The sequence below is a fragment of the Equus quagga genome, chromosome 16 (genome assembly GCF_021613505.1).
Source record: "Equus quagga isolate Etosha38 chromosome 16, UCLA_HA_Equagga_1.0, whole genome shotgun sequence".
Lineage (NCBI taxonomy): Eukaryota > Metazoa > Chordata > Mammalia > Perissodactyla > Equidae > Equus > Equus quagga.
In genome coordinates this window covers 45,612,132-45,639,945 of record NC_060282.1, presented here as the reverse complement: position 1 = coordinate 45,639,945, position 27,814 = coordinate 45,612,132, and the positions used below count along the sequence as shown (strand labels likewise).

The 27,814-nt window shown below is 36.5% G+C and overlaps 1 protein-coding gene across 8 annotated transcripts in view; it reads left to right on the top strand.

Annotated features, from left to right (window-relative positions):
* The first annotated feature begins 14,277 nt into the window (after positions 1-14,277).
* SLC26A7 (solute carrier family 26 member 7) overlaps positions 14,278-27,814 on the top strand; it is a 125,749-nt gene continuing 112,212 nt past the window's right edge. For 6 of the 8 annotated variants that reach the window (XM_046642694.1, XM_046642696.1, XM_046642698.1 and 3 more), the window contains exon 1: positions 17,074-17,632. In XM_046642694.1, coding sequence (XP_046498650.1) covers positions 17,440-17,632 — 193 coding nt within the window. In that variant the 5' untranslated portion in view covers positions 17,074-17,439. Of the gene's footprint in view, positions 14,357-17,073; positions 17,633-27,814 lie in introns of those variants that run through there. The other 2 variants (XM_046642692.1, XM_046642691.1) reach the window with 2 other exon arrangements.

Sequence of the window (27,814 nt, the reverse complement as noted above, 5' to 3'; positions counted from 1 at the left end):
CCAACTAGCAAGGTAAGGAATTCAGGTAGAGGGACTGGATTTGGTAAAAAATGAGTTTGATTTTAGATATGGTATAAGCATGCTAACTGGACATTGGTGGAAATGTCCACCAGGCCATCAGAAAGGAAAATATAATCAAAGTCATGGATTCTGATCAGGAATGAATTATATCCTTGTATCATCTGAGGACTGTGTTTTCAAAGAAACAAAAAGGTTATGCTTTTATTGCTGTTTTCCTACAAATCTAAGCCCTCTTGCAGACTCACCCTGGATGGGACTCTAATAATTAAACTACTTGGTTCCTTCCACATTACAGTTTCAGGTAGCAAAGATACAGGGACATGTGGAGAAGACTTTTATTAGTGGGAGAGGGCCAAAAGTACACATGAAGAGCCTGTTTAAAAGTCAGAAGCAGCACTGTTTGAAGGGGACCCTTAATAAGCTCTGGCTGTGGCTGCTATGAAATGCCTTTCTTTTCTTTTTCTTTCCTTTCTTTTTTCATGAAGGATTAAGACTCTGGCACTTGGGATCACTGTGTTCCAATTTGCAGTTTAGGGTGGATTATTTTAAATCCTAAAACTGTGAGGAAAAGATGGGGCCATAGGTAGACTTTAGGTTCCTGATTTCAAGGCAAGAGGCAAGTACTGGATGACGCAGGGCAGTGTGTGTGTGTGTGTGTGTGTGTGTGTGTGTGTGTGTGTGTGTGTGTTGTCTTTCTTCCTTGCTTTGATTCTTTTCCGCTGCTAGGCAGGAATTGGAGCTCAGAGAAGCATCTGACATTACTACTATGGCCTTCCTTTGATCTAATAAAAACTTCCCAGTCAGAGTGCTGGGGCCGCTTTGTGTTGCTTTTTAGAACATTCAGTGTATGTAATCTTCATCTATTACGCTGTATAATTTTGTCAGAGTGTAATGTAACAAAAATTACTCAAGATTTTCAAGCTAAGAATTCCTTTTAGGATGGAATTACTCCTTAAGAAAAAAGAAACTGATCTGAAGTTAATTTTTTTCTGGATGTATTTTAAAAGTACATGGGCAATAAAGTGCTACCTTCCTGATAGAAATAGTCACGGAATTATGTTCTTTCAGTCTAAGCGTTTTCAGAGGTTATTTCTCTAACCAAGTGAATTTGTTCGCAATATGTTATTTTATTTTTGTTCGTAAGAGTATCTGTATTATGAACCAGAACTTTGATGTGTTATGTTTTTAGAGGGTTGTTTAGAGAAACTGAGAGAATCTTTCATGTGACAGACACCAGGTATCTGACTGCTGATTCCAAAATTCTCCATTCATGAAAGGGATTATTTATTGTTAGAAAAGAACTTTCCCACTGTACGGTGCTCTTTATATAGTGTGAAGGGGATTCCCGTTTGCTTAGTGCTGATAGATTTTCCAGGGCACACGTCCCATAATCAGTTGTCTGGTTGAACATGTCCTGCTGAATTTCAGAGACATCTAAGGAAATCACAGTGGCTTAGCCTGGGGACACTAGAGTGCCAGAAAGCTTGAGTAGGTGACAAGGAGGGAAGAAACTAGTGAAGATGTTGCTAGGCATGTGAAATTGGCCTATTTCGTGGTGTTGTGTTTGTTGACAGAACACCCATAGGACTCTAAGTACTGTATAAAAGAATCAGACACTGCCTATACCTAGCAGGCTTATATTATCTCTATGACACCTCAATCTAAACAAAGTGTTGATTTTTCTAAGGAAAAAGCGTTTAGAGAATACAGGTTATTGAATGAGGTGATCTTTTGAGATTCCTTCTAGTACTGTGATTCCAAGAAAGGCTATGCATTCTGAAGCTGGCAATTACCGACAAATTAAGGTTTGACAGTTCCAGCCAAGAATGCTGCTCAATATTCGTTGGGAGATCTGAAGTATATTGGGAATATTTCCAAGTTGGTGGAGAATGCCATGGATTTGCATGATGCTTCCATGGTCTTGCCTGATTGTATTTAAATTGTGCTTTTTTGTTATCCTTTTGCGACCCTAATGAAAAAGCAACCCTGAAGCAGAGGGCAGTTTATTTCAGCCTAGTTAAGGTGCATCAGGGTGACTTGTAATTATGTAAATCAGGGTAAGGAACAAAGAAGTTGGTCACTGAAGAGAGTGTGGAAAGACAATAGGCGGCTTTCCCCTCAGAAAATGCGGGAAAGGGGCATGTAACCTGATGTTGTTTCACTTTTCAGTCAGATATGTTCCTGAAACCTTGAAAAGGTAAAGTAACTTGTCCAAAATAATACAGTGTGTCAGTAGAAAAGCCTAAACTCTTAGCTCCCTGTTTAGTTCAATGTGTTTTATTTCAACTACGCCTATGCCTTGCTTACAGAGTCTTCCAGAGAACCAGAACTCCTACAACATATCTTTTTAACTTCTTTGTTACTACACAAGTGCTACTCTCTGGACACTTAAATTTGTACAGTTATTGTCTTCCAGCCCTGTCACTCTCCTTCATTCTGTCCTTTATCTCTTCTTTCTCCAACACTTTCAAGGACGATATTCTAAGTTTGCGTTTTCAGAAACATCTACTCATTCCAAATAGATCAGATGGCAGATGTAGAAGACTAGGGCAATAAGAAGAATGGATTCAATACTTTTTGCTGTGAATCTGGAATTCGTTTTCATATTTAACTTAGTTTAACATGTTTTCAGCTAGTATATTTCTCAATTGTCTGAAAGTTTTGGTATCTGTTTTTTTCTTGTTCTTCAAAGTGTGACCACCATCCCTCTGGGTGTGGAATGTTGGTCAAGAATATATTTTGGAGATCACTAGCTTTATAACTTAATTGGTTTTAATCAAGTCTGGTTGGTTATATCACAAACTTTTCTTTTTAAAACTCTTACACAAAGTGTTAAACCCATTATTTTTCAGAATGGCCCCCCAAATCTTCATTAGTTAGTTTTTGTAGTAGGAAGCTCCTCTAAGTCTCTCAAGAAGTAGATTCCAAAGTAGAGTAGTTGCTTACCATTAAGTTGTTATTAAAGTAGTGATAAACACACACACACATATTGTTCTTGCATGGGTTAAAATTGGGTAGCTCTTCTGTTATTATTTATGAAAATGCTGCAGAGAGACTTGGCTTCACATATCTTTGCCTTCTTTTCATCTGCGTAAAATACCTGGCTCATTCTCAGTTCTAGTGAGGGAACTGAGAAACTAAACTTTGAAATATTTGGTGTTCTTAAATAAGATAGCCAAACCTGAATGAGCTCTATATTTTTTTCAGACAGGAAATGATCATAGTTGGAAGCAGTCTTCCTATTCAATGAATGGACATATTATAGCCAAACAGTTTTTGTATTGCTACTTGGTTTTCTCAGACGTATTCAGATGAGCAGTACACTCAAGGAGGAGCATGTCATTCTTTTCCTCTACTGACTCACATAAGTGAGTTCAAGGGGACTGTGCAATATCTCCTGTTACTTCAAAGTTAGCTTTTCTTCCAACGGCGGTTACTGATGCCTGCAAATAGACACGACATGAGTTAATGAGCTGGTTTCCCACATGTGCAGGAGTTGGAGGTCCTTAGAGGATTAAGTGCTCTGGCTCTGTTGCTATAACTGGGATTTCTGCAGGGTAGAATTGTGTCTAGGCTTTCTACCTCTGGTCATTGAGGGCTTAACCCTAAATCCTAAAAATAAGCATTAAGAGGAGAAGGAGCAACTAGAGGAGGTGGAAAGAAATATTACAGGATATGTGTTCTTGCTCATGTTTAGGACTGACTGTAAGGACTCTGGCATGTGCTTTCTAGTAAATTATCCATGTGCATGTTCTTACTCATTTCTATCAGGAGAAAAAGAGAAAATCAGAATTCCCATCAGTTTAGGAACATTGTAAAACAATGTCAGCCATGAAATATTTATGAAAGATTTTGGCTGAAGGAGAGTCTGGGGGAGGAAACAACTGTGAAAAGTCTGGGAGGCACAGAAATATTTCGGTAATTGAGAATCATTGTCTGGGGATTTAAGAAATATATCTAAAAAAAGATTGGTTCTCTAAAAGAACTGATTCCTAACGGATGTTTAAAATATATGTATTTCTCACAAACAGGAAATATTTCTAACAGTCATTGATTAATAGCTCTCAAGTCATATCTGAGTTGATATATTACCAGTTTCAATGCCAAGTTTACTTAATTTAACCATCTGCTGACCGCTAGGCCATGGGATTCTGGTTTGAGACTTCTATAATGTTCTCATGCAAGAAATAGTTTAAATAGGGTCAGAGTAAAATCTCCCCCAAAGGCTACTGGTGATTCTTAATTTCTCTTGACCTTTCTGGCAGTGAACAAAAACTGCACTATTTATTACTTTTGGAAACATTTACTTACATGTATAACACTATGAGCTATAAATCTCTTATCTCTTTGAGAGGCCCTCAGGACAGAGGCTATAAAATTTATCTTGAGTAGACACTAGTCCCCAATTAATACGGAAAAAAAATTGTAATAGAATATTTATATCTCAATTTGAGTTTCAGGAAAATAACATCTTTTCTTTTCCCAAAGTAGAGCATAGATCCTCTTGACTGCGTAGGAAAGAAAAGAGAAACATCTAACCTAAATAGAAGGGATAAAAATTGAAGCTGGTAATTGAGTAAGCTTTAAACTTCATGTTTCTGACTCTTCCCACCTCCCCCTCTGCTTCTGCCAAGGTTTTCAAGGACTAATAGAGTTAGGAGAAGCTGTGAGAAGTCCAAAATCTATTTGAGTTGTTTCATAATTAAAACCTCCTGGGCAGCAGGCATTTGTTTCTTTCACGAAGTGCGTTAGCCTGTCAGGTGAAAGTAGGTAAAAGCGGCAGATGGCCAATACCCACCTGTGGGTAGAGCACACATCATTTAATGAGACGAAGTCAGAGGACTTGATGTAATATGTTACACAAAATATTAGTTACCATCGGTAGTCATCACTGATATCAATTCGTTGAGTTCTGTGGGTTACAAGCCCTAGCAGTCTTGATCTAGGTGTTCTTAATTGTTCATTATTGACTTGACAACCACTAGGTGACACTGTTGCTTCACAAAGTTAGTGCAAGACACCATTAACCATGTTAAGTTACATAGGAAACACTTGTTTATATTTGTTATAAACATATTGTTTATAGTTTAAATATCAATATGTGATTTCCCTGCCTGAGATTGAGCTAATACTGATTGTCAATATTATTACAAATAGTTCTGACAATACTGCCTACTCTATAAAATTTATACATGCTTAGAATAATACAAACTTCTACTACTGCTGCTGCTACTCCTAGGGCCATTCGCCACCACACCAGTGTCTAATATTTATAAACTAGTTACTTTGTGATGACCTTTGTCCTCTAGGTAAATTACATCATTTAATCCTTCTGTCAACCAAACTTGCTAAAGATTATGAAGCTAAGAAGTGGCAGAACTGGAATTCAAACCCCATGTGATTGCTACTCTGGCCCCTTTATTGACAGATGTGGTAGTTGGTCATACAACAAGCCGGTGGTAGGACATGACCTGAACTCTGTAACGTATTTCAAATCCAGTCACCTGTATCAAAATAAGAGGGCCTAGGGAAAAATAGGGGAGTGGGTTTAACATAGACATACAATTTCCTTTCCATGAGTTTTAAAAGATGTTTGTGGGAACTCGTGTTTGTGAAAAACCTCTGTGTCTATTTGATTATACCTACTGTTATTTTTATTCATAGCAGGTAGCCTTAACTTAAGATTGCTAGATAAAACACAGGTTGCCGGTTAAATTTGTGTTTCAGCTAAATGTCCCATGCAAAAATCTGAATTTCTGGTAAACAAATGTATTTATTTTTGTATAAGTATGTTCCAAATATTGCATGGGGCATATCTATATTAAAAAAATAAAACTTATTCCTTCTTCACCTGAAATTCAAATTTAACTACGTGGTCTGTATTTTAATTTGCTAACTCTGGCAACGTGACCCTACCTATTATTCCAGTTAATTTGGGGCAGCTTAACAAAAACTCACTCAATTCTCCTCCTCTCTATCTCTAACTCTCTCCCTTCTCTCTATACCTCCCTCTCCATTCCTGTCCCTGGGAGTTATATTTGTCGTTTTAGAGGAGGATGTTGTGATCTGTACCTTTATCCTTTTGCTTCCTGCTTCTTTCCAGACTTGGTCCATCTGGTACCAGGATACTCATCTCATTTCCACTCTTTTCCTCTCTACCATGTCTTTTTCTCATCTATAAAAGTGACTAGAGATTTCTAACTCAAAAAACCTCAAGCTTCCTCTGCATCCTATTTGGTTTTACTTCTTGAAAGAATAGCTCCTATTTCCTTATCACTATTCACTCTTCAAAGATTAACTGCAATCTGATTTCTGCACTCATTACTATAATAAAACTTCTCTCCCAAAAGTTATTCAACAACTTTCTAATTGCCAAATTCCATGTTTTTATAAGCCCTTGTCTTACTTTCTTTCCTCTGTATGTGGCAGTGTTCTATCTCTAATCCCTTATTTCAGTTTCTCTGTATTATTTTTCATGGTTGAATCATCATCTTCTTGTGATAGCTTCTGAGATTCTCAGTCTCCATCTCCATTCTAATAATGGCATCACGATATACTCAGTTACATAAAAACGTTCCTCTTTGACATTTTTTGGCCCATCTTTTTTTTGCTTTATTATGTGGCTTCTATCTCCACTACATTCTTGCAAACTTTTGATTTTCAATCTGATTACCTTATTAACAAAAGGAAGAGAATTCTTCAAAAGAATTTAACAGGAAAGGAGTCATGTTCCATCTTTACCACCTTAGTCTCCTTAGCTAATGACTACCTGGGGCTGACAGGAATAAAAGGCGTATTCTTGTGGAGGGGTTCTTTATTTTTCTGGACTTATGCATAAGTGGATAAGCTCTGTGCTTTCAACTGGTCACTATTTGACTGTGATCTCCTGGCCCATGAAAATGGAGGTGGGACATGAAAATACTTTTCTTATTCTTTTCCTGAGGTGCGTCATCAGATTCAGAATTTTATTGATGGATGTGATATAAACACTTTCATTACATTCACTGTTTTGAGCATTATCCGCTCAAGATGTTGACTAGAACGTGGACTGGATCATATATACAACGTGCTTATTTCTAATCCCAGAAGTCAATTCCAGAAGGTCAGTTTAGACCTGAACTCTTAAATCTTTTGTCCTTGGTTTTACTATCCTTATTATAAGTCCCCTATGGTATAATACTCCCTCGTTCTTGAGACTTCTTTGGGGATTGGTAATCCATGGAGATGTGTCAGAAAACATTCCGATCATCTTGTATAATTTTTAAAGCAACCCATTAAAACAATGGCTTCCAATAATAAGAACATTCATTGGATTGGAGACTCTGGGAGTATATATTTAACTAGGTGGAGATTTTCTTCTAAGTACAGGTTAGTAGAATGCCCATCAAAAATAATTTCTTCTCTATAGACAGCTAGAAGAATTGATAGGCATAAATTCTATGTGCTACTAAGCATATTCATCACTTCTTACTTTGCTCTAGTTTTAAGTTTCTAAGTACAACAAAACCATGTATCTACGGATTGGGTTGAGACCCACAGTAAATTTGTTAAAAGTGATTTATAGATGGAAATGTGAGACATGTTTCTGCTAGCTCTCATAAAAAGTTGCCTTAGATGAAAAACTCCTAGAGCAATGACGGTAAGTTTACACTCTCACCAATGCTCAGGCAGATATGACTAACGGATCTATACAAACTTTCTTGCTGAGCATGGATGCACTGCTTCAGAATTCTTATCAACTCCACATTTCAGTAATTCAACTGAAGAACTAATTCATCTGTATTGACACAGGATATGCATGACCTTTTTGTTAATCATAATCAGAATGTAGAGGATAAATACAAAAAGATAAAATAAAGTCAAGAGTTTAGGAATTTCAGGACCACCTTGAAGACATGACAAAGTTAGGAATCTGAGCTGGGAGAATGGAGATGACATGCAGATCTCCAAACTAGACAGGAGACCATGAAACATATGACCATGTTTTGAGGATAAATAATGCTGTAGTCCAAATCAACATTTTGGGTTCAAGCAAGGCAGAACCCAAGAAAATAGATTTGGGTTGTTATTCAATTTGGAGGCTAAGTAGACCTGTTTACAAAAAATTATAAACTGGATAAGATTGTCCATCCAAGGAGAAGAAGAAAACATTCCATTCTAGTTGAATAATGATGAGAGTAAGACATACATGGTGGTATTCCTTTATGCTTTTAATGCATTAGGGCATATTAAAAACTCAATTCAAAACTGTTGAAAGACTCACACACATTATTCAAATCATCTTAGCAACTAAAGAAAGAACTTTATAGGTGATAACAACTAACATTTATCAGCACCTCTCCCATATGCCAGGCATTGTCTTGGTACTCTACTTATCTAAATCCTCTCCTCAAAGACCTTGAAAAGTTGGAATTCAGCTTTGCTTGCCAATGTGCTGGTTGGTTGTCTGGCTCCACAGTACACTTCAAAGATTTCTTTATCATTGTTCTCTTTTTTATGTTCCCTGGAGCTTGGTTTAGCTGCTCTAGTATATCTATTTTTTACTGCCAATAATATAATGAATATGGTGCAAAATATCATTGCAATCTATGTGCAGTGTAAACCTTGTAACTTCTGGGGTAAATTTCAGTTAGGCTACTAATTAACTGGGAGAATGAGAACCCTGGTACTAGTCCCTGTATACTACTTTTGGAAGTGAAAGAAATGCTTTATGGAAGGCCTAAAAAGGCCTTTGAAAATTTGAATTTTCAATAAACTACAATAGTTCGAGCATTTGTCTATGTTTTCTAATAAATAATAAATTCGTAATTGTTCACTGTTTCTTTTTCTATTTGATGCCACTATCTGAGTTATACTTAGCCACCAAATTTGATTTCCGAAGGACAAATAAGCTTGAGCACTGAGAATTTCTGAATATTATTATATGCTTTTTGGTAACAAGACATTAGTGGTAGCCCATATTTAATTTTGTTGTCAGATGTGGAATGTAAACCAGCAAGTAAATACTAGCTCAAAAGAAAAATATATTCCAGGCTTTAAGGTCTCAGGAAATTCTAAGCATGAGTGCTCTAACTTTTTATTGGAGAGTCAATTGATCCAGAAAACTAGACATCATTAAGTTTTGTGGAAGTCAACATGTGACAGGTCAAAGAATGTCCTAATGAGATCATTCAAAAGATGAATTTATTATATTTCTGGGCTGGTATAAGATGCCAGCCCCAAAAACTTTCACTGGAACATGGGAAAAATATCCACCAATAAAAATGACATCGTTGGTGATGATTCTTTGCCAGTTAGACCCTAATAATTCTACTTCTAAGGAAATAATCAGAAATCTGATTTATGATTTATGCCCAAAGTTGTGTATCTCAGTGTTATCTATAATTAAAAAAGCAAAATAAAATAAAAGCTGGAAGAACCAAAGTATTTACTTCTAGGAAAAGGTTATGTAAACTGTGGTACATGTTTATGAAGGAATATTGTGCAGTCACTAAACAATGGTGTTCTCTAAGAGTTTTCCAGGGTATGGCAAGGCTTATGATATTACGCTCAGTAAAATTGAAGTTATGTGTACAGTAATGTCTCAATTATGTAAAGAAAAATATTTCATAGGAAAAAAAAGAGCTGGAACAAACCATACCAAACTTTTAATCAACAGTGTGATTATAGAACATATTTTTCTTTTTAAAATACTTTTCCACACTATGCATAATTTTCTATTTTATTATAGTAATTTGACTATTTAATAACCTGAAAAATGAAAAATATTGGGAAAATAAATGGCTTCTGAATTTTTATCAAAGTGCAAGTGTTCTGCATTTTGCCCTACTGATCCTTGACACAAAGTATATGAAACCATAAAGATTGACCGTGGAAAGTAACAGCAATGGAATGAATAGGAACTTGGGTTTTAACTTTTGCTATTTTAATGCATATGGATATATGAGAGCAATTTGGTTATTTTTCAGTTTGTAAGTTTACTCATAGTTCATGTAGGTAACCATTATCTTTTGATAAAAACACTTCTTGTTGCAAGTAAATGAGAACCCTAAAGGTAATTACCAGGTCTGCATCTTAGAATAGTCCCTTATTTCAAGCATAAAAAGCTGAGTGACTGTCTCTTGGGAATGCTATAAAAATAATTTTTTAAAAAATAATTTTTATAGCATTCAATTTTCTTCCTTATGGTTCACCTCTAGGTACTACTTCAACTTTAAGACTTAATATTTAATAAGGTTAACACTACAAGATCCATGCTGGTATTGAATTCCCACCAAAAATAATTTCATAAATCAAACTCTGTTTGATACTGTTGGGGAAATTTACTCTTTTGGACTGATCTCTATGAAGCAATATAAGCTTATGGAGTATTTTAGCCATTTTTCTTTTTAGTGACAGAGCAGTTCCAAATAGTTCATTTTTTCTCTACTATGATTATCCCTTCTACTTGAGGACTCTGTACCCAGAGGGAGAGTCTAATGAAGTTATTAGACAAACTCCATTATCTCTTTTAATAAAAGTACTAGATTGAAAAGTTACATGACCACTAAGGACATAGTATATTTGATTTCAGTAATAAGTTTGATATGAACTCTTAAGATACCTTTTTGGACAAAATGAAAAAAATTCTATTTAGCTGACTGTTTTAAAATAATTCCTACTAAAGAATAAATTTCAATCTGAAGGACAGGGTCTAGTAGATGTCTCTGGTTTTTCTTATTTATTGATTTGAATAAGGATAGAATCTACAGACACTGGGGAAATGATTAGAAGGAGCAATCCTAGAGACTCACTCACATAGGGTTAGAAATAGTTCATGTTTCCATCAGCCAGAGTGAAGATCTCATGAACCACAGAGCATCAGGTTTCGATTTGGATTTTGCCTCAAGAGTGGGAATAAATGCTGCTCTGGTCCCACCTATCAGCATAACCCTTTCAGGTCTTGCTTTTAATCTCTGAGATGAAAAATACACTGGATGGAATTCACAGTAGATTAGACATTGCAAAATCAAAGATTAGTGAACTTGAAGACATAACAATATAATTTACCCAAAAGGAAACATTTTAAAAGCCTGAAAAAAATATATACAAACAAACCATCTGCAAACCGTGGACAATATCAAATAGCCTAATATATATTTATTTGGAATCTCCAAAGGATGTAAGACATAAAAAAATCTTTGAATAGATAATTGCCAAACATTTTCCAAATATTATGAAAGCTGTAAACTCACAGATTTAAGAAATTCAACTAACACCAAGCACAAAAAGAAAAAAGAACAAAATATGTTAGAAGGAAGAAACGATTTTAAGAAATTGCTTAAAACTGGTGGTAAAGAGAAAATCTTAATAGCCGTTAGAGAGGAAAGACACAACACATACAAAAGAACGATAAATATGACAAAAAATTTTTTGTTGGAAACAATGCAAACTAGATGACAGTGGAACAACGTCTTTATAAAAGCACTAAAATAAACAAAAGGTAAACAATGACAGTGACAACAACAAAAAACCTCTGTCAACCTATAGTTCTACACTCAAGAGAAATATCTTTCAAAAACAAAGGCAAAATAAAACCTTTTTCAGATACAAAATCCCTGAAAGAATTCATCCAGCAAATCTGCACTAGAAGAGGTGTTAAAGGAAGTACTTCAGGCCGGAGAATAATCCTAGATGAAAATCTGGAGTTTCCAAGGAAAAATGGAGACCAGTGGCCTCGTATCTATGTGGGTAACTATAAAAGACTTTTTAAATTATTTAAATGTTTTTAAAAGATTGGCGATTTTAAAGCAAAAAGTAATAATATATGTTGGGGTTTATCACACATGTTGGCATAAAATGCGAGACAACAATGGTACAAAAGAAAATGGAACTATGCAGTTGTAGGGTCCTTATGCTAAATGTGAAGTGATATGATATCATTTGAAGGTAGACTTTGATAAGTTAAAGATGTGCATTATAAACTCTAAAGCAATCGCTAAAATAAATTATAGCTAATAAACCAACAAAGGAGATAAAATGAATCATAAAAAATATTCCAAAAGGTAGTAATAAAATAAGAAAAATAAACAAAGAACCATGGTAAAAATATAAAATAAATAGCAAGATGGTAGATTTAAACTCAACTATATCAATAATCACATAAATGTAAATGGTCGAAGTACTCCAAATAAGGCAGAGATTGTCACATTGGATTAGGGAAGCAAGACCCAACTCTACGCCACTAACAAGAAACCTCCTTTAAATATAAAGATACAAATAGGTTAAAAGTAAAAAGATGAGAAACATGTATGGCAAATAATTGAAGTCTGTAACACCTCCCTCCTTCCCTCCCTTTATCCCTCCCTCCCTCTCTCTCTCTCTTTCTCTGTCTCTCTCTCTCTTCCTCTCTTTCCTATGTCTTTGAAAATGACTTGAATCATTGTAAAACATGTATTTGAATTTAAAAGTAATTCTTTTCCCTGGGCATTTTTTTACTTCACTAGAGCTATCTCCTTTTGGCCCCTATATGGGTCAAAATAAGTCACAGAATATAAAATAATGGCAGAAAGAAAAAACATGGTAACGAAACAGACTGGAAAGTGCTATTTAATCCAAAGAAAGCAAAGTAAGGCACATTAGCAATCAGCACTGAGAGCACAGTATTTTGCTCAGTCTACTGTACTGCTTGGCCTGTCATGAGTGAAACATTAACTGCACTGTTCAAGTCTGTAATTGACTTATTTATGTGCATCCATGTTTAAATGTAATAGTATTTCTGAAATGAACAGCACCATAAAAAAATTAGAGCTTTTTTTGGGTAGCACTAAATAAATCAGTCCTGAAGCTGAAGGATTCTTATGTGTCACAGAGGTTAGGATAAAGACTAAAGACTGAACATTTTAAGTAGAAGAGCTTGGCTCGATAATTGGGAAAAAATGTTCTAACAATTAGAATGTCTGAAAATCAGAATGGGCTACTTTTCTAAGCCTGTTAATTTCAGTCATTAGAAGAATTAAAACAAAGCTTGGATTCAGGGCTGTGCCAGCCTATGTGAAATTTTGGGTAAATTAAGAAAAGCTACCCTGTCTGGGTGGATGACAATAAAAGCTGCTCTCTCTGTGTGGTTGTATCCCTATGCCAGTTACTAGAATTAGTGAGCAGAACATGGCCTTAATTTCACAGCATCTGCTTTATTTTTTATTATTTATTTTTATTTTTTTATTGCAATAACATTGGATTATAATATTATGTAACTTTCAGGTGTACATTGTAATATATTTTGAATTCTGTGTAGATTACATCATGTTCACTACCCAAAGACTACTTACAATCACAGCGTCTACTTTTCCTCTCAGATGGGAACCTTCTGCAGTGTCCTCTTGCTAGAAATGCTGTAGATCAACTTCCTGAGGTAGACTAGTTTGAAGTTGATGTCCCCTGAGGTTTATGAGTCTTTATTTCCAAGTGTAAGCTTCATATAAATCAGTGCTTTTGGTGTCCCAGTCTCCATACAGATCACATTCAAAGAAGAATAATACCATAATCTAAAGTAATGTGAGAAGAATTTCAATCTTTACTAGTGTCTCTCAAAAACCATTAAATGTGATCCAATTTATAACCTGTACACCATTTGTCAAAAGATTCTTTCTTCATTAGAGCCTAGCTCAATCCCCTCATGCTTCATTTGCTCTAAAGGCTCTCACTTGCTAACCATCTAAAATTTTCTTTCAAACCCTAGCCCATGATGTTTTCTATCTCTGTTTTGTCTCCTACCTTTCTCCTGCATTTAGTATCTTGTTTTTCCTCCTTCCGTTCTCCAGATTCTATAATATAAGAAAAAGCAATTGTGTGGAAAAATATAGAACTTCTTTAGATTGTGAGAGGATGGGGAGAATTTGAGCAAGTAAAGGTAAAATTTCTCCTTATTTTTCCCACTACTGTTTCTAGCTCTTTTTCTCTCTCCATCTGTTCTCCTGATTCTTTAACAGTGCAGCCTGGAAAATAGGCTGAGATAGACTAAATGATTCTTGGGTGAGTTCAGGAGTAGGGACATTCAAATTAATATTTATACTTACTACTTATTGGTTGAATCCTATGTCTGCAGAACCTTCTATTAGGTCCCAAGAAAAGAGGCAAAGCAAGTTCTGTGAATAATCCCTACCCATAAGGAATTTACAATCTCATGAGCGACACTGGATAAAATCACATGAAATAGATTTCAAGGAAGAAAACCAGTAGACAGTGAAAATGACTACAAGCTGTACACCCATAAATAGCCTAAGGGTTACCTGGATGTTGGGTATACAGCATGGACAGAACTGTGGGGAAGCCAGCGAAAAGTTTCATGAAAGAGGTAAGTATTGAGTAAATGTTTAGATGAGGAAAAAGACCGTGGAACTAGGGAAATTAGGACAGAGATATACTGAAGAATCAAAGCAGCGTGCAGCAGATAGTATGTAGACTTATCTGCTGGAAAAGAGGGTCTAGGCAGGGTGGGAAGCCTTTTTTCTCAGGGGGAATGCAATTCTCCCTTCTCTGAGCTCCTATAACACTTGTTGTGTGACTTCGTTATTAATTTATCCCATTCTGCCCTAAGTTGCTTATACATTTTTCTATTTCCTTCACTAAATAACTCCTAGGAAGTAGAGACAATATTCCCATCCCCCCATGCCCCCACCTTCTAAAGCACTTCAGACGGAGTCTAGAAAAAGTAGTTGTTCAATAGATACATGCTGAATTAAATAGAGTTGATGGGAAGCCAGTCAGAGTGGGTAGGGATGTGGAGAAGGGTCACATGCCTGTGCTAATGAGTTCAAGTTTGATACTGGAGATTGCTGGAAGTTAAAACATGTTAGGGATGTGATCAAAATGATATTTTAGGAAGAGGAATTTTTTGTCATTCTACATTGGGAAGTGGAAGATAATAAATAAGTTTATCTTTTTATTTATGTAAGTGTTGACTGGACGTTTGGGAAGAGTTGTTTCATATATGATACGTAGTACTGAACTTTAAGCTAATTTTAGTCATTGATACTTTTTTGGATTCGCTAGAGATTTTATTTTTTAAAACTTTTTACCTTTTGACCCCCTTTTGAAACTTTTAAATAAATATGTTTAGTCTTCTTGAATTTCATGGGATGGTTCAATGTACTCTTAAGAATCTCTTGAGTGTCGATAAATTTCTTCATAAAGGTTTTTTGGTATTGCTGATTATAAGTAGGAGTGATACTACGCTCTGGAGGGAGATTTTAGCATGTTTTAAATACCATGTAAGTACAGGCAATTGGAAAAAAAATCTGGAATTGAAATTCCAGATTAATACTTACAAAAAAGATCTTTAGGAAAGATTTCTTCTAAATTTTAGGGGTTTTTTTCATTGAGAGACTACAGAACTATTTTATCAAACTAATTTCTCATCCCTCCTGGTCTTAGGAAGTTTTAGAACAATTGCTGGCACTAATATGTTTAGATACTTCTTTACAGACTCATCTTCAATTCTAATGAATTTTTTGTTACTAACATTTAACACAAAGGTTTCTTTTAATGGTTGAAATTATACAAGTCACAGATGTTGACTGGTGATTTCCGTCAAGCTTTCAACTATTTTTCTCATTTTATCAGCATAAACTTGAATTTATGATCTAAATTTGTTTTGAGGAAATATCCTTAGTGTTAATTTTGATTATAAAAGTAACACTACTCAGTATATATATAGCTCCTGAATTTCTTTGTTTGTATACTGAGTGGAGTATATAAAGCAAAGTTAAAGATTGCTGTTTGTGAAGGAAAAGCAACATAGCATCTTTATGAAAAGTGGATTCACCCATCCGGTGAGTCTACCTCTCACACCAAAAGAATAGGGGTAGAATGCCGCAACTCAGTCTCTAATGAGACTCCAAACCTAGACTAGTGGAGAGTTTCTAAATTTAATATGATGTAAAAACTTGCAAAAATATAAAGCAAATTCTATTCTGTACATATGAATAAAGTGTACATATATTGCTTCATATCTAGGATTCACTGGATTTTAAAAGAAAAGTAGTTTTGCACAGATAGAAAGCCAGTGATGTCATCTTTGGAAGACTGAGAGAGTAACTCTTCTCCGTAATTTAACAACACTGAGAAAAGGTACAGCAGGCACCTTGGAAGGAGCCAAGGGATCCAAGCACTTTGTTATTCCAAAGGCTTCCAGAAACCAGATTTCAACTCTCTGGACAAATAGGCATTAAAAGGGCTGCAGCAAACTATACACATGGTATTCTTTTTCTTGGCTTCACAATTTTTAGTTAATATATTGGGTTCTTGGGTTAATTCCAATAGCACAGCTCATAAATGCAGGCCTTTTCTTCTAGGGGCTGGAGGGAACAATCATAAAATAAAACTTTGACAGCCTCTCTGTTCTATTATAAAATGTAACATCCTTTCTGAAAAAGAGAAATCCCCCAAAAGTGAAAAGAGGGCAGCACCACAAAAAAGTTGGGGACACTTCAAACAATAGTTTGAACCACATGTTATTCTTCAAGAAATTTCAGTTACAATAGCATGAATGTAGAATTATATGTCTTGGAGAAATAGAGAAAGCTGAATGAACAGTTTCAGAGATGGGGAAGAGCTGTTGCCACAAATATTTGTTCATTGTGATGCTTATTTTCTTAACCTGTGAGATGAAATTTCAGTTTATGAGAACTGGCTATTCTGTTCCCAGACTGGGCAGTGGCTGTCTGAATGTTTCTGTATGAATGAAAATCTCATCTCCCAGGGAATAAAAAAGATAAAGATATTTAGCAATGCCCTCTTATGTTTCTGAATTTTGTAGAACTGGCAGTCGTTTGATACACTGAAAATACGTTCTTCCCAAAGAAGTAAGGCTAGATTCTTTGAATATGTTTTGCATGACAAACCCCTTTGGCAGTATTATGTTTTTGCATAGCTTGTAGGGAGAGACTGGACGAGCTGAATGCTCCCTGGTTCATTAGCATAACCCAGCCCATTTCCAACACACGCCCAGAACTACCTCATTAGCCATTGGGATTGGAGCCAAAAACATAAGACTACAGTGAATATAAGGGGAATTACTGGCGAGAGAGCTCTAGACCAACTTAGTACTGAACCCATTACTTTTCCAAGATTAGAAAAATATTACACTAACAGGAACCATTTCTCCATCTCATTCAGATAAGAATTTAAGGTTTTAATCTGTATCTTTTACCTGGAACAATTAACTGCACCATAACAAGACATGCAGCCTGGCTGCATATATTTAAGCACTTCTGTTAATCTCTCTTCCTTTCTCTCTCTCTTTTATTGATTTATGTTTTGGATAGCTTTGACATTGTAAACCACAGACGAATTGGAGCCTCGCATTGAAAAGAGGTGTTGTGCAACGAATTTTTTCTTGTCTAAAGAAGTTTACTTTTGCAAGAGGGAATCTGAAAGATGACAGGCGCAAAGAGGAAAAAGAAAAACGTGCTCTGGAGCAAGATGCATACCCCTCATTGGGAAGACTTCAAACAGTGGTGTAGAAAACGACTACCTATTTTGGAATGGGCACCACATTACAATCTGAAAGAAAACTTGCTTCCAGACACAGTGTCTGGGATAATGTTGGCCGTTCAACAGGTGACACAAGGTAATGTACTGCGTTTGATTTTCCTGTTTTATGCAGAATAGATGTCACTTTGCTTTCTTGGAAGAGTGTTGTCACCTAAGATCTGCAGTTCTAATAAAATAGATATTTATTTAACTTTAGGGGAATAAACATATTGAATATCTGCATATAAAAGTTTTCCTAGTTGTCTTTTTTAAAAATCTTTTGATAGCTATTAGCATTGAGCCAGTTTTTGAATGGCATTACATATTTGCAGTGTTAAAATTCATACTATGTAAGAGTGAAAGATCAGTAATTATAAGAGAATGAGTTTTTATAGCTTGATTTTACTGATATCGTTTCCTACTTTTGCTGAATCAAGTTATGAAATATCTCCTGGCTTGCACACATTCTTTGTGAACCTAATTAACAGTACACAATTACCTGTTGTATCTTTAAGAGTTGCTGTAAGCAAGAAACCAGAGTTTTCTGTACATAAAGGAGGCTTTTTGCCAAGATCATTATTTGCAAAGAGAATCCTGTATGTCCTTAGAGCTTATGTTTTTCTGTTCATGCCTATTTAATTCTGTATCACATTACATACTGTATTCATTTTTCAATAAGAAATTTAAACTGGTGAGAAGTCTGATTTTAACTTTCCCAAAGCAGATTCTAAATGATATTCTGGATTTAGATAGGTGTTTCTGTTGGTGAAAGCTTTTAGTTAACCAGTGTGCATGCACGTATGAGCTTGTATGTGTTTTCCTTAAAGGCATGTTCTGTTCGTTGCATTTTTTTTTTTTTTTTACTAATTCAGGTAATAATTTCCTACCTGTAGCAAGCAAAGGAACTGATTTCTCAGCCTTGAGAATTTGGAACACTTTCCTTGGCCTAGGCTCTGTAGATTTATATTTCCTGCGGTTTCACTACCTCCTGGGCTTGAAATATTATTCATACTGTTAAATTATAAGCACTCTTTCAATTGAATTATTCTCTAGCTGGAACAAACACATTGTGTATTTGTGTTTTTAGTATGGTTAAGAACATCTGCACTAGTGGCTTTTCTTTAAGATCCATGATACTATCATACTTTATGGGATTCCATTTGCCTGAATAGTCTTGTATTACATTTTTAATAACCATTTTGCCAGTAGCAAAGCATAGTAATCTTTTATAAAAATGCAAAGTAAATAACAGGTTAGGGCATTTTGAGCCTTGTTTTTATTCAATTTTAAAGACAAAATGAGGCACTACCATGTGCTTTGAAACTGGTGATGAACTTACAAGGGCTTTTTCACCAGATAGTTTCAGTTTATTTTATAAATTTATTTTTCTTTAATTTAATGTAAAGTGAAAGAGAAATATATTTTAAAAAATAATTTGTTTTTTCATCTTTGTGAAATATCAGGCTAATAAGGAAACTTGGGGATATGGTAAAGATACCTATGATTCCTCATTAGTGATATCATTTATGTGTAAGTCTTTGGTAGTTAATTAAATGGCTTTTATTTGGGTCTAGATTTTGAGGGATTTTGTTTTATGATTCATGTATTTCATTGATTATGAAGGAACACATTGGCCAGTTCCCTCCTGATGAGAAGCAGAAAGCTTACTCAGCCCTTGTGTCTTGGAAAGTTATGGATCTGATGGCTGGTTCTCTTGGACGGCTATGAGTGATTGGACAAAGCTACACTGCCAGAAAGAACTTAAAGGTTTTTGTTGGCGAATGAAAAGACTAATCCTTCTGAAAGCACCTATTCTTTTAAAAACAATTCTTTCAGACTTTCTCATGCTTACCCACTATGGAGAGATAAAATACCATAAGCTACCATTTGTTATAAGGGCACTGTGCTAAACCCCTTATATACGTTATCTTCTCTTATCCTAATAAAATCCCAAGAGACAGCAGTCTCTTCTCCATTTTCCATCTGAGAAAATGGAGGCTTAGAAAAGTAAGTAATTTTCCCTGGACCTCATACCTGATAAGCGGTAAAGTCAGGACTTGATTCCAAAGCCAACACTTTAACATTTTATACTTTATACTCTACATTGCCAAAATTAGACTTTTTCATAATACCAATGTTATTAGTAATAGAAGACATTTCTTTGGAAAGGTACAACTATTCTTCCCTTCAAATTACTTTTGCATTTACGTTTCATCCCTGCAGTTTTTAGACTCAAAAGCAAAGTGACAAGGAAAATAACTACAGTAGACATAGAGTAAGGAAGGCATTTATGTATCATTACCCTCTATTTGTGTGAGTACAATGTTGGCAATCATTATCGGCTCCATTTATTTAGGAAAATTAGAATAAGAATAATTTTTACTTTTGCATCATAACACAAACAATAGAAATAAATACCTGTTTTCACTCTACTAATCTTTGAAGCAGCTTTTCAGTTACTAAGTGAAATTGTGGAATTCAACATTTTTTGACCTACAAATATGAAAAGCTATATGCTTTAATCTAGTAGTTGTTATTCATTCCTCTCTCTCTAAAAATGCATTTAAAATTAAGAAAGATAATGGAAACTAACATTTGAGTGTTTTCTGTATGTCAAATACCAAGGAGCCATTTTAAAGTACTTTATTAAAGAATTCCCCATTGTTAAATATAGGTGCTTGTCAGTTATCTTCATAGTTGACTCTATAGCATTTTCCGTTTTGACTATACTCTTTCTAAAACCCTTTCTGCTCTTGATTTTTAGACACTGCTTTTTTGTTTTTCTCCTACTATCTCTCTGGCCTTCTCTTCTTATGAGTCTCCACATATTTTGCCTCCTACTTTATTTACTCATTAAACATCAGTGTACTGGAGACTCAAACTTCCAAAAATGCCTTAGGCTGTTTAATCTGCATAAGAGGCTTTAACCACCAGCACTGTGCTAGTGAAACTTTCTTCTCAACTGGAGATCCCCATATTCAATTATGCAAACCTGGAATCTTTTAAAAGCACTTCAAATTGCAATATTTAGTCTTCTAAAACAAACAAACTGAATGGCACCCACCATCCTAACCAGAATTATAATAATAATAACAGTAATTTTCAGGCACAAACACAAACACTGTTGTAAGAACACTTGGGATATATACAAAACTGAGGCCAAGAGAGGATAAATAACTTGCTTAAAGTCACACAGCTAATGAGTGGAAGAGTTAGGATTTGAACTCACGTAGTCTGGCTTCAGGGATTGTGCTGTCAGTTTTTTACTAGACTACGTCTCACAGAGGATCTCAAGAGTCATTCTCAACTCTTCCCTCTCTTTTGGTACTCTGCACGCTAACATGCAGTCAGCCACCAAGTTCTGTTGTCTCTATTCCCTAAATATCTTTCCAACCAAGTAGTTTAACCTCATGCTCCCCAGCTCTTGCTACTGCTCTAGTTCACGGACGTTATTGAAATCATCATCTTGTGGTTTTCATTCTCTGCTCTGTCTCCTCCTGTAGGCCATATGCCATACTGTAGCCAGAATGACCGTAAAAATCTGAACATACCATTTCAGAATTCTTCAATGACCCTCTATTTCTTCCAGGATAAAAGCCCAATTCTTCAGCATAATCTATTAGATCGTTAGTAATCTGGGCCCCTGGATACAAAGATCTGCTCAAAGAGAGCTCTCCTCTGAGAATCCCTTCCAATCTCCTCGGAAGACATATGTTTTCTTCCCTCCCACTCCCTTTGTACTGTTTACACATCTCTATGATAGGCCTTCACAGATTGTATTAAAATCTTTTGGTACAACTCTTTTCAGACTGGTCTGTAATCTCTGGAAACAAAGACAGTGTCTTAATCTTTATATTCTTACCAACTTGTATATCACCTGGCACATAGAAGTAGATTTTTCAATAAATGTTTGTTGGAAGAATTAAAAATAATTCAGCTCCTGAAACCTCGATTGTTCCATGGTAGGATGCTGCCACTCTAGGAAGGAAGTTGAGTTTAATTCTTAAGTTTTCAAATTCTTAATATTTCAAAATAAATGTAATAAAGATACTGATAGCAAAAAATATATTAAAATACGAGTAATTTCTTCCAATTCTTCATACTTTCTTGAAGTTACAAACTTGCAGCACTCCAGGCAAATCTGAGAAAAGAAATGTTTCCTTTGTCCCAAACAGTCTTAATTTCTTCTCCAGCAGACATTAACAAGTATGTATAGTTTATATAAAAATCATATGCCTGGTTTCTCTTGAAAAGGGGGATTATACGGCCATATGGTGCCCACATTCCCACGTGGCAAAAATCTGCTAGACCTTAATAAAGGCTACCTCCTTCAGAGAGGGCATTCACTTTGCATTTTGGCACAGTCCCCACCACTCACATGTGCACTGCCAACTCTTCCTGCTAGTATTCCCATTACCTGCCTAGCCCTCGTCTGACTCTGTCTCCCCTTCTCCTCTGCCAAGACACGTTTCTTTTTCTTCTCCTCAAAGCCCCCCAGTACATAGTTGTAGATTCTAGTTCTAGGTCCTTCTGGTTGTGCTGACACCTTCTAGTATGTTTTGTTGAAATGCCTTGAACTTACTCTTGAATAAAACCTTTATAGAGAAATTGCATAAGATTAGGTTCTTAACTTAGATCCATAGAACCTTTATTTATCTATAATTCTATGTATTTTCTGTTCCTTATTTTAGAAAAGAGTTCTGGGAAGGATTCCATAGGCAGTACCAGACTACTAAAGGAGTGATTGCCCCTCCCCAAAATAAATAAAGCATAGATGTGCTTATTTCAAAGAAAGAAAGAGAAATTTTAGATTGTTCTTTTACCATGTTCAAATTTTTCTTGAAAAACATTTGTATTTTTTTAAATACTTAAAAAATTTGGAGGCTTTCACTACTAACATCACGTAAGAATCACTACAGTTAGCATCTGCCGCAATGTTCTTTGATGTCACATAGGACCACACTACAGAATGTTTTTGTGGATGAGCAAATATTCTAGAGAATGTCGTTGACTTGAAATGTGTCACTAACATGGTTGGCAATCTAAACAGTATAAGACTTTGGTCCCTAGAGTATTTAGTTCACATTCTAGCTGGGATGATCACTTGGGCGAAACAGTTTCTTTGTTTCCAACCTGAAAACTCAAGCATTGAGACAGGGTGGAGGCCTAAAATGCATGACTTGCAATATAAGAACCTAATACACTGAGCAGCAATATGAGAATGTTTTGCCTTGCATTCCAAGGGATCACCTAGAATTCTTGTTCCCAAACCATGAAAATTTTATGCTACCATTGGGTTGCCCGATTTTCAAACCACAGCGTTTGGACCACAGCGGGCCACAGACAAAAGATGTATGTTCCTTATAATTACGCAGAATGTGTGGCATTCCTGGCACCAAAACATATGTGTGGAAGCTGAGCTTCATTGCACTCCTGAGGGCAACTTAGTGACATGTGGAACAATAAGTGGAAATTCCTGAAGCATACTGCGTGGCAAAGATTAAAGGCTTGTCTGGGAATTTTTCTCTGCGTAGTCAGCCTTAAGGATGCAGAACCCTAGCATTAGCTATGTATCTCTAACCTAACTCTCTTAATCACTATATCTTCCTGCTGGTAACTTTTCTCTTCTCCAGCAACAATGGCAGCTAACTATTGCTAAATAGGCCTAAAGTATACTTGCCCTGATCCACATAAAAATATACCCAGGAGCAAGTAACACTCTGCTGGCTTTTCCCTTCTCCATTTCCTCTAACCTAGTGATCCACTATAGCTCCAGGCTTTATTCAGCATTTCTGATTTCCTTTTGATTTTTCTTAAATATAAAATACTGATGATTTGTATATTAAAGGGCCATTTACATATTTCTACACTTAGAATAATGCTCTCTATAATATTTAGACCTGTTCACCTGGAAGAACCATGACCTTCCTTTCTAGGGTGTTGAGAACTTGGCAAGGTTTGCAACAAAATAGGCACTGAATGTGAAGATAAGGTGTGTGGCTTATATAGTAGTAGACTTCTGTTTTTTACCAGCTAGGATCCATCCCTGTTTCTTTTAGTAACTATGCCTTGGATTTGTTTTGGGGAACAACGCTTCTTCCAATTTTAGTATACATAATTTAGATGAGGTTATAATTTTGGCTCTAGTGATGGAGTCCAGGCTGATCAGTGGACTGAGTCCCCCTCAGGATTCTCAACCTTGGGGACCCACTGGAACCACTGTGGGGCTTGAAAGAACACTGGTACCTGGGTCCCATCTCAAGCAATTAAATCAGATTTCCTGGGAGTACTTCCCAGACATTGAGGCATTGTGTTTCTTCTTCTTTTTTCAGTTGTCCCAGATTCTATTGTGCAACTGTGTTGAAAGCTGGAACCAGACACAGCTATTGGTCCAGGTGAAGGCTTGTGGCTCCAGTCTTGATAATTAGCACAATTCCATACACCTGGCCAGTGAGTGGTTCAGGGATGAGATCTGCCCTCTAGGCACAAGGGTGTGGATTTACTACACAATAAGTCAGTCATTTCTTACTTTATCATAGTGGCAATACAAATGACCTGAGAGGTCCAATTGGTCTGGGTCCCAGGGTATGTGGGACCTTTTAGGAAGAGACATCTTCCTTTGTGCTGGGACTACTGACAGTAAGGATGATGCACCTCTATAGACTCTCATGGCCTCCAGAGCCTGAAAATGAAGCCATCCCAGCAAAGGGAATAGCAGAGAGAAACCTAGTCCTGATGACAGCTAGTACACCCCTGACTTCACTTGCCATGCAAACACATTTTTGTCTTTGCTTAAGTAGGTTTAAGTTGGGTTACTTCTAATCACTTTAAATACACGTTTGCATGTTACTACAGCTTAAATACGTTATACAAATTGTTTTTAATTCTACAAAACTCAGCAAGGTAGCTATTATTATATTTTATATTTTCATAAGAAAATATACTTTATATTTTCATAAGAAGAAAAATTTGAGGCTCAGAACATTAGATGACTTACCCCCAATTCTAGTACTGCTAAGAGGAATTCAGACCAAATCTGCCAGGCTCCATCCCTCACCACTCACTGCCTTCTGTTCTCTGGCTTGCTTGAGTATAACAGACATAACTTGAGTGGGACTGGGGCTGACTCTGGGCAACAGAACACCTGAGCCTTCCTTCACATTAACCCCTCAGGCTGCCCCTTCCTGTGAAGACATGGCACCTTCCTGATCAAACTTCCCAGAGAGCAGAAAAAGACTCTGCCAGTAGGAAGAAGTACCTATACCAGAGATCCTGCTTTCCCTTGAGAGCCTCTCGCTGCCCCCTGCTAGACTAGCTTAGGACTAGACAGGGAGCGAGATGTGCCTTCATACTGGCCTGAGCATCAACAAATGATAGCTTTTACCATTCAGCAGAGGGGACACAAGGATAAAATGTTTAGATGAAACTTTGCTAAAGGCTAGGGGGCAAGAAAAGGTAAAAACAGAGTACCATGAATCTGTAACCAGGGTTCCTTGTCTTCACTTGGTTTGTTCCCTTTTGTTTCAGCTGTGCTCTCCTCTATCAAAGTAGATGCCATCTCTAGCCCTTATCACCCTCAGCGCAGAGCACCATTGTAGACATTTACTCTCTCCCATTCTGAGTTCCAGAGAAGATCTGCCTTGAGGTCTCTTAACTTTTCTGACACTGGAGATGTCTGCCCACCAGGCAAGACTCTCCATACTCCTGTAGCAGCCATGAGCCTCAGGAGCATAGCTCCATCTCATCTTAGTACCATTTCTATAATTAAACAACATTGGAGGCCGGCCTGTGGCCTAGTGGTTAAGTTCATGCGCTTCACTTCAGTGGCCCAGGGTTTCGCCCGTTCGGATCCCGGGTGCAGACGTGGCACCGCTCGTCAGGCCATGCTGAGCCGGTGTCCCAAATAGCAGAACCAGAAGGACCTACAACTAGAATATACAACTATGTAGTGGGGGGCTTTGGGGAGAAGAAGAAGAAAAAAAAGAAGATTGGCAACAAACGTTAGCTCAGGTGCCAATCTTAAAAAACAAAACAAAACAAAAACACTATAGCCTTGTTTCTCCAGTCTTTATTCTCAATCATCTTTTCTTTTCTCTATATACATTTCGTTTTTCATGAGCTAATCCTTATACATAGCTTCAATTGCCACTCTGCTGCTGGTGAATTGTAAAAATATATTTTTAGCCCAATTTTCTCTTCCTAGTTCTAGATATAAGTATCCGGCTGCCTATTGGACACCATCTTGATGCCTCCCAGGGACGTATTTAAAACTGGACACATCATTCTCACTCTCAAAATCAGTCCTTATCCTCTATTCGTCATTCCATTGAGAGTCATCCTCATCTACACAGTTGTCTGTGCCAGAAATCTGGCAGTGATCTTTATTGCCTTTGCCCCTTAACAGCCATATTCAATTAATCAAGTTCTATAAATTTCTTCCTCCTAAAGTCTCTCAAATATGTCTGATGCCCATTGCCCATGTGGCAGCTTCCTTGGTAATAGTAGATATTGTAATATTTGCTAAATCCTTAAAATTTGCCATAAACCATGCTAAACACTCATGGTGTATTTTATCAATTAATTGTCATCATAACCTAAGAGCTTGATACCGTTATTATCAATATTTTACAGATGACGGAAAGCTGATTAGTTTGCTTGCAGTGCAAAGTAATGCAGTTTCTATGAAACAGAGGCAGGGTTTAAATTCGGGTCTTTCTGACTCCTGAGCCCATACTCCTATCTTAATTTAGTCACCGTCATTCATTTCTTGCCAGTTAGAATGTCTGTTCATTTATAGTTTTGTCCCTCTGTTATCTATTTCAAACTTCAGCAACAAAAAAATTAAGTTAGATAGTGGGGATCTTTGTCTTAAATTCCTTCAGCTACACCATTGTAAATGGCATTTTAATCTGCTATTTCACTATATAGCATCCTTGCTTCACACCATCTTATTGGTCTCTCTCACCTTCCCTTACTGTCTTTCTTCTCATCCCTTCCCTCATGCCTCCCTGGAACTCCAAATACTTCTCTGAAACTGAAACCACAGGTGTGTTTTTATTGTCTTGTATAATGTTGGGAGCCAACATTTAAATATTAGATTTCATTTTAAAATTGAGAAGTTTTTTTGTTCTTCATTTAGATCTAATCATCTAACAACAGAGGGCTTATATTCGTGAATGAAAACAGTAGGTTGAGTTGACTGGTGCCTGCACCCTTTATGTGTGCACGGACTTTCCATTTGTCACATGCCCCAACACTGCCTATCTTTTTACATCAGTACCACCTCAATCCTGTTGTTCATTCTCTTCAGAACCAAAGCAGCATGTTCTCAAATTCAGCTGGACACTTTGATTGTCCAAACCTGTCAAAGTATTCAGAAGAACAAGATATTTAATATAAAAGTAAACACTAGAAGGCAGTTGTGGCTATAAATAACCAACTTTCCTCTCATTACACGGATTGGACTTTTGAAAATATTTTTCAAGGCTCTTAAATATCTGGGTCTCATTTATCTCTCCAGCCATATGTCTTCTTATCTTCATCCTATGTTCTGGTTACACTGAACTGCTCTTAGTGTTTTAATGGATCATGTTTGTTTTGCCTCAGGACATTTGCACAGACTGCTCCCTCTTAAATGAATGTTCCTTCTCCCCTTGTCCCCTTCACCTGATTATATCTTAGCATATTTTAGGGCTGGATTTTGCCCAGTGGTTCTCAATCTTGGCTGCATATTTTTTTGGCACTTAAAAAAAATACCCATGCCCAAACTTTAGACCAATTAAACAGAATCTCTGGGCAACTTAGGGCAAGTCATTTAATGTTATAGGCCTCAGCTTCCTCAACTAATGACAAAAAATGAAGTAAAATGAGCACTACAGGCTTTCTAAAAGTGGTTGATACCTTTGTTTTCCCATAGCACCCTCGCTTATCCACTTGACTAAGTCTATCACCTTTGTTTTTGATTTAGATTTGATTTTTCTTGTAAGCTATAAGTTCCTTGAGGGCAGAGACTATTTACAGTTTAGGGTGACCAACCATCCTGGTTTTAGCAATGGGTGCCCTGAATTCTGGGAAACCCTTTCAGCTCCTATCAAAGTATCTGGTGCATAGTAGGTACCCAAATGTTTGTTGACAGTGAAAAATCATAATTGAGGTGACAGAATGGAGCTTTCCTGTGCCCACTCTCCTTTTGGTGGCCTCTCTCTGTATGGAAACTTTCAATCTGTTACTGTCTCTACTATCTGAGCTCGTAGGTCTGTTGATCATGGGAGTTCTTTCT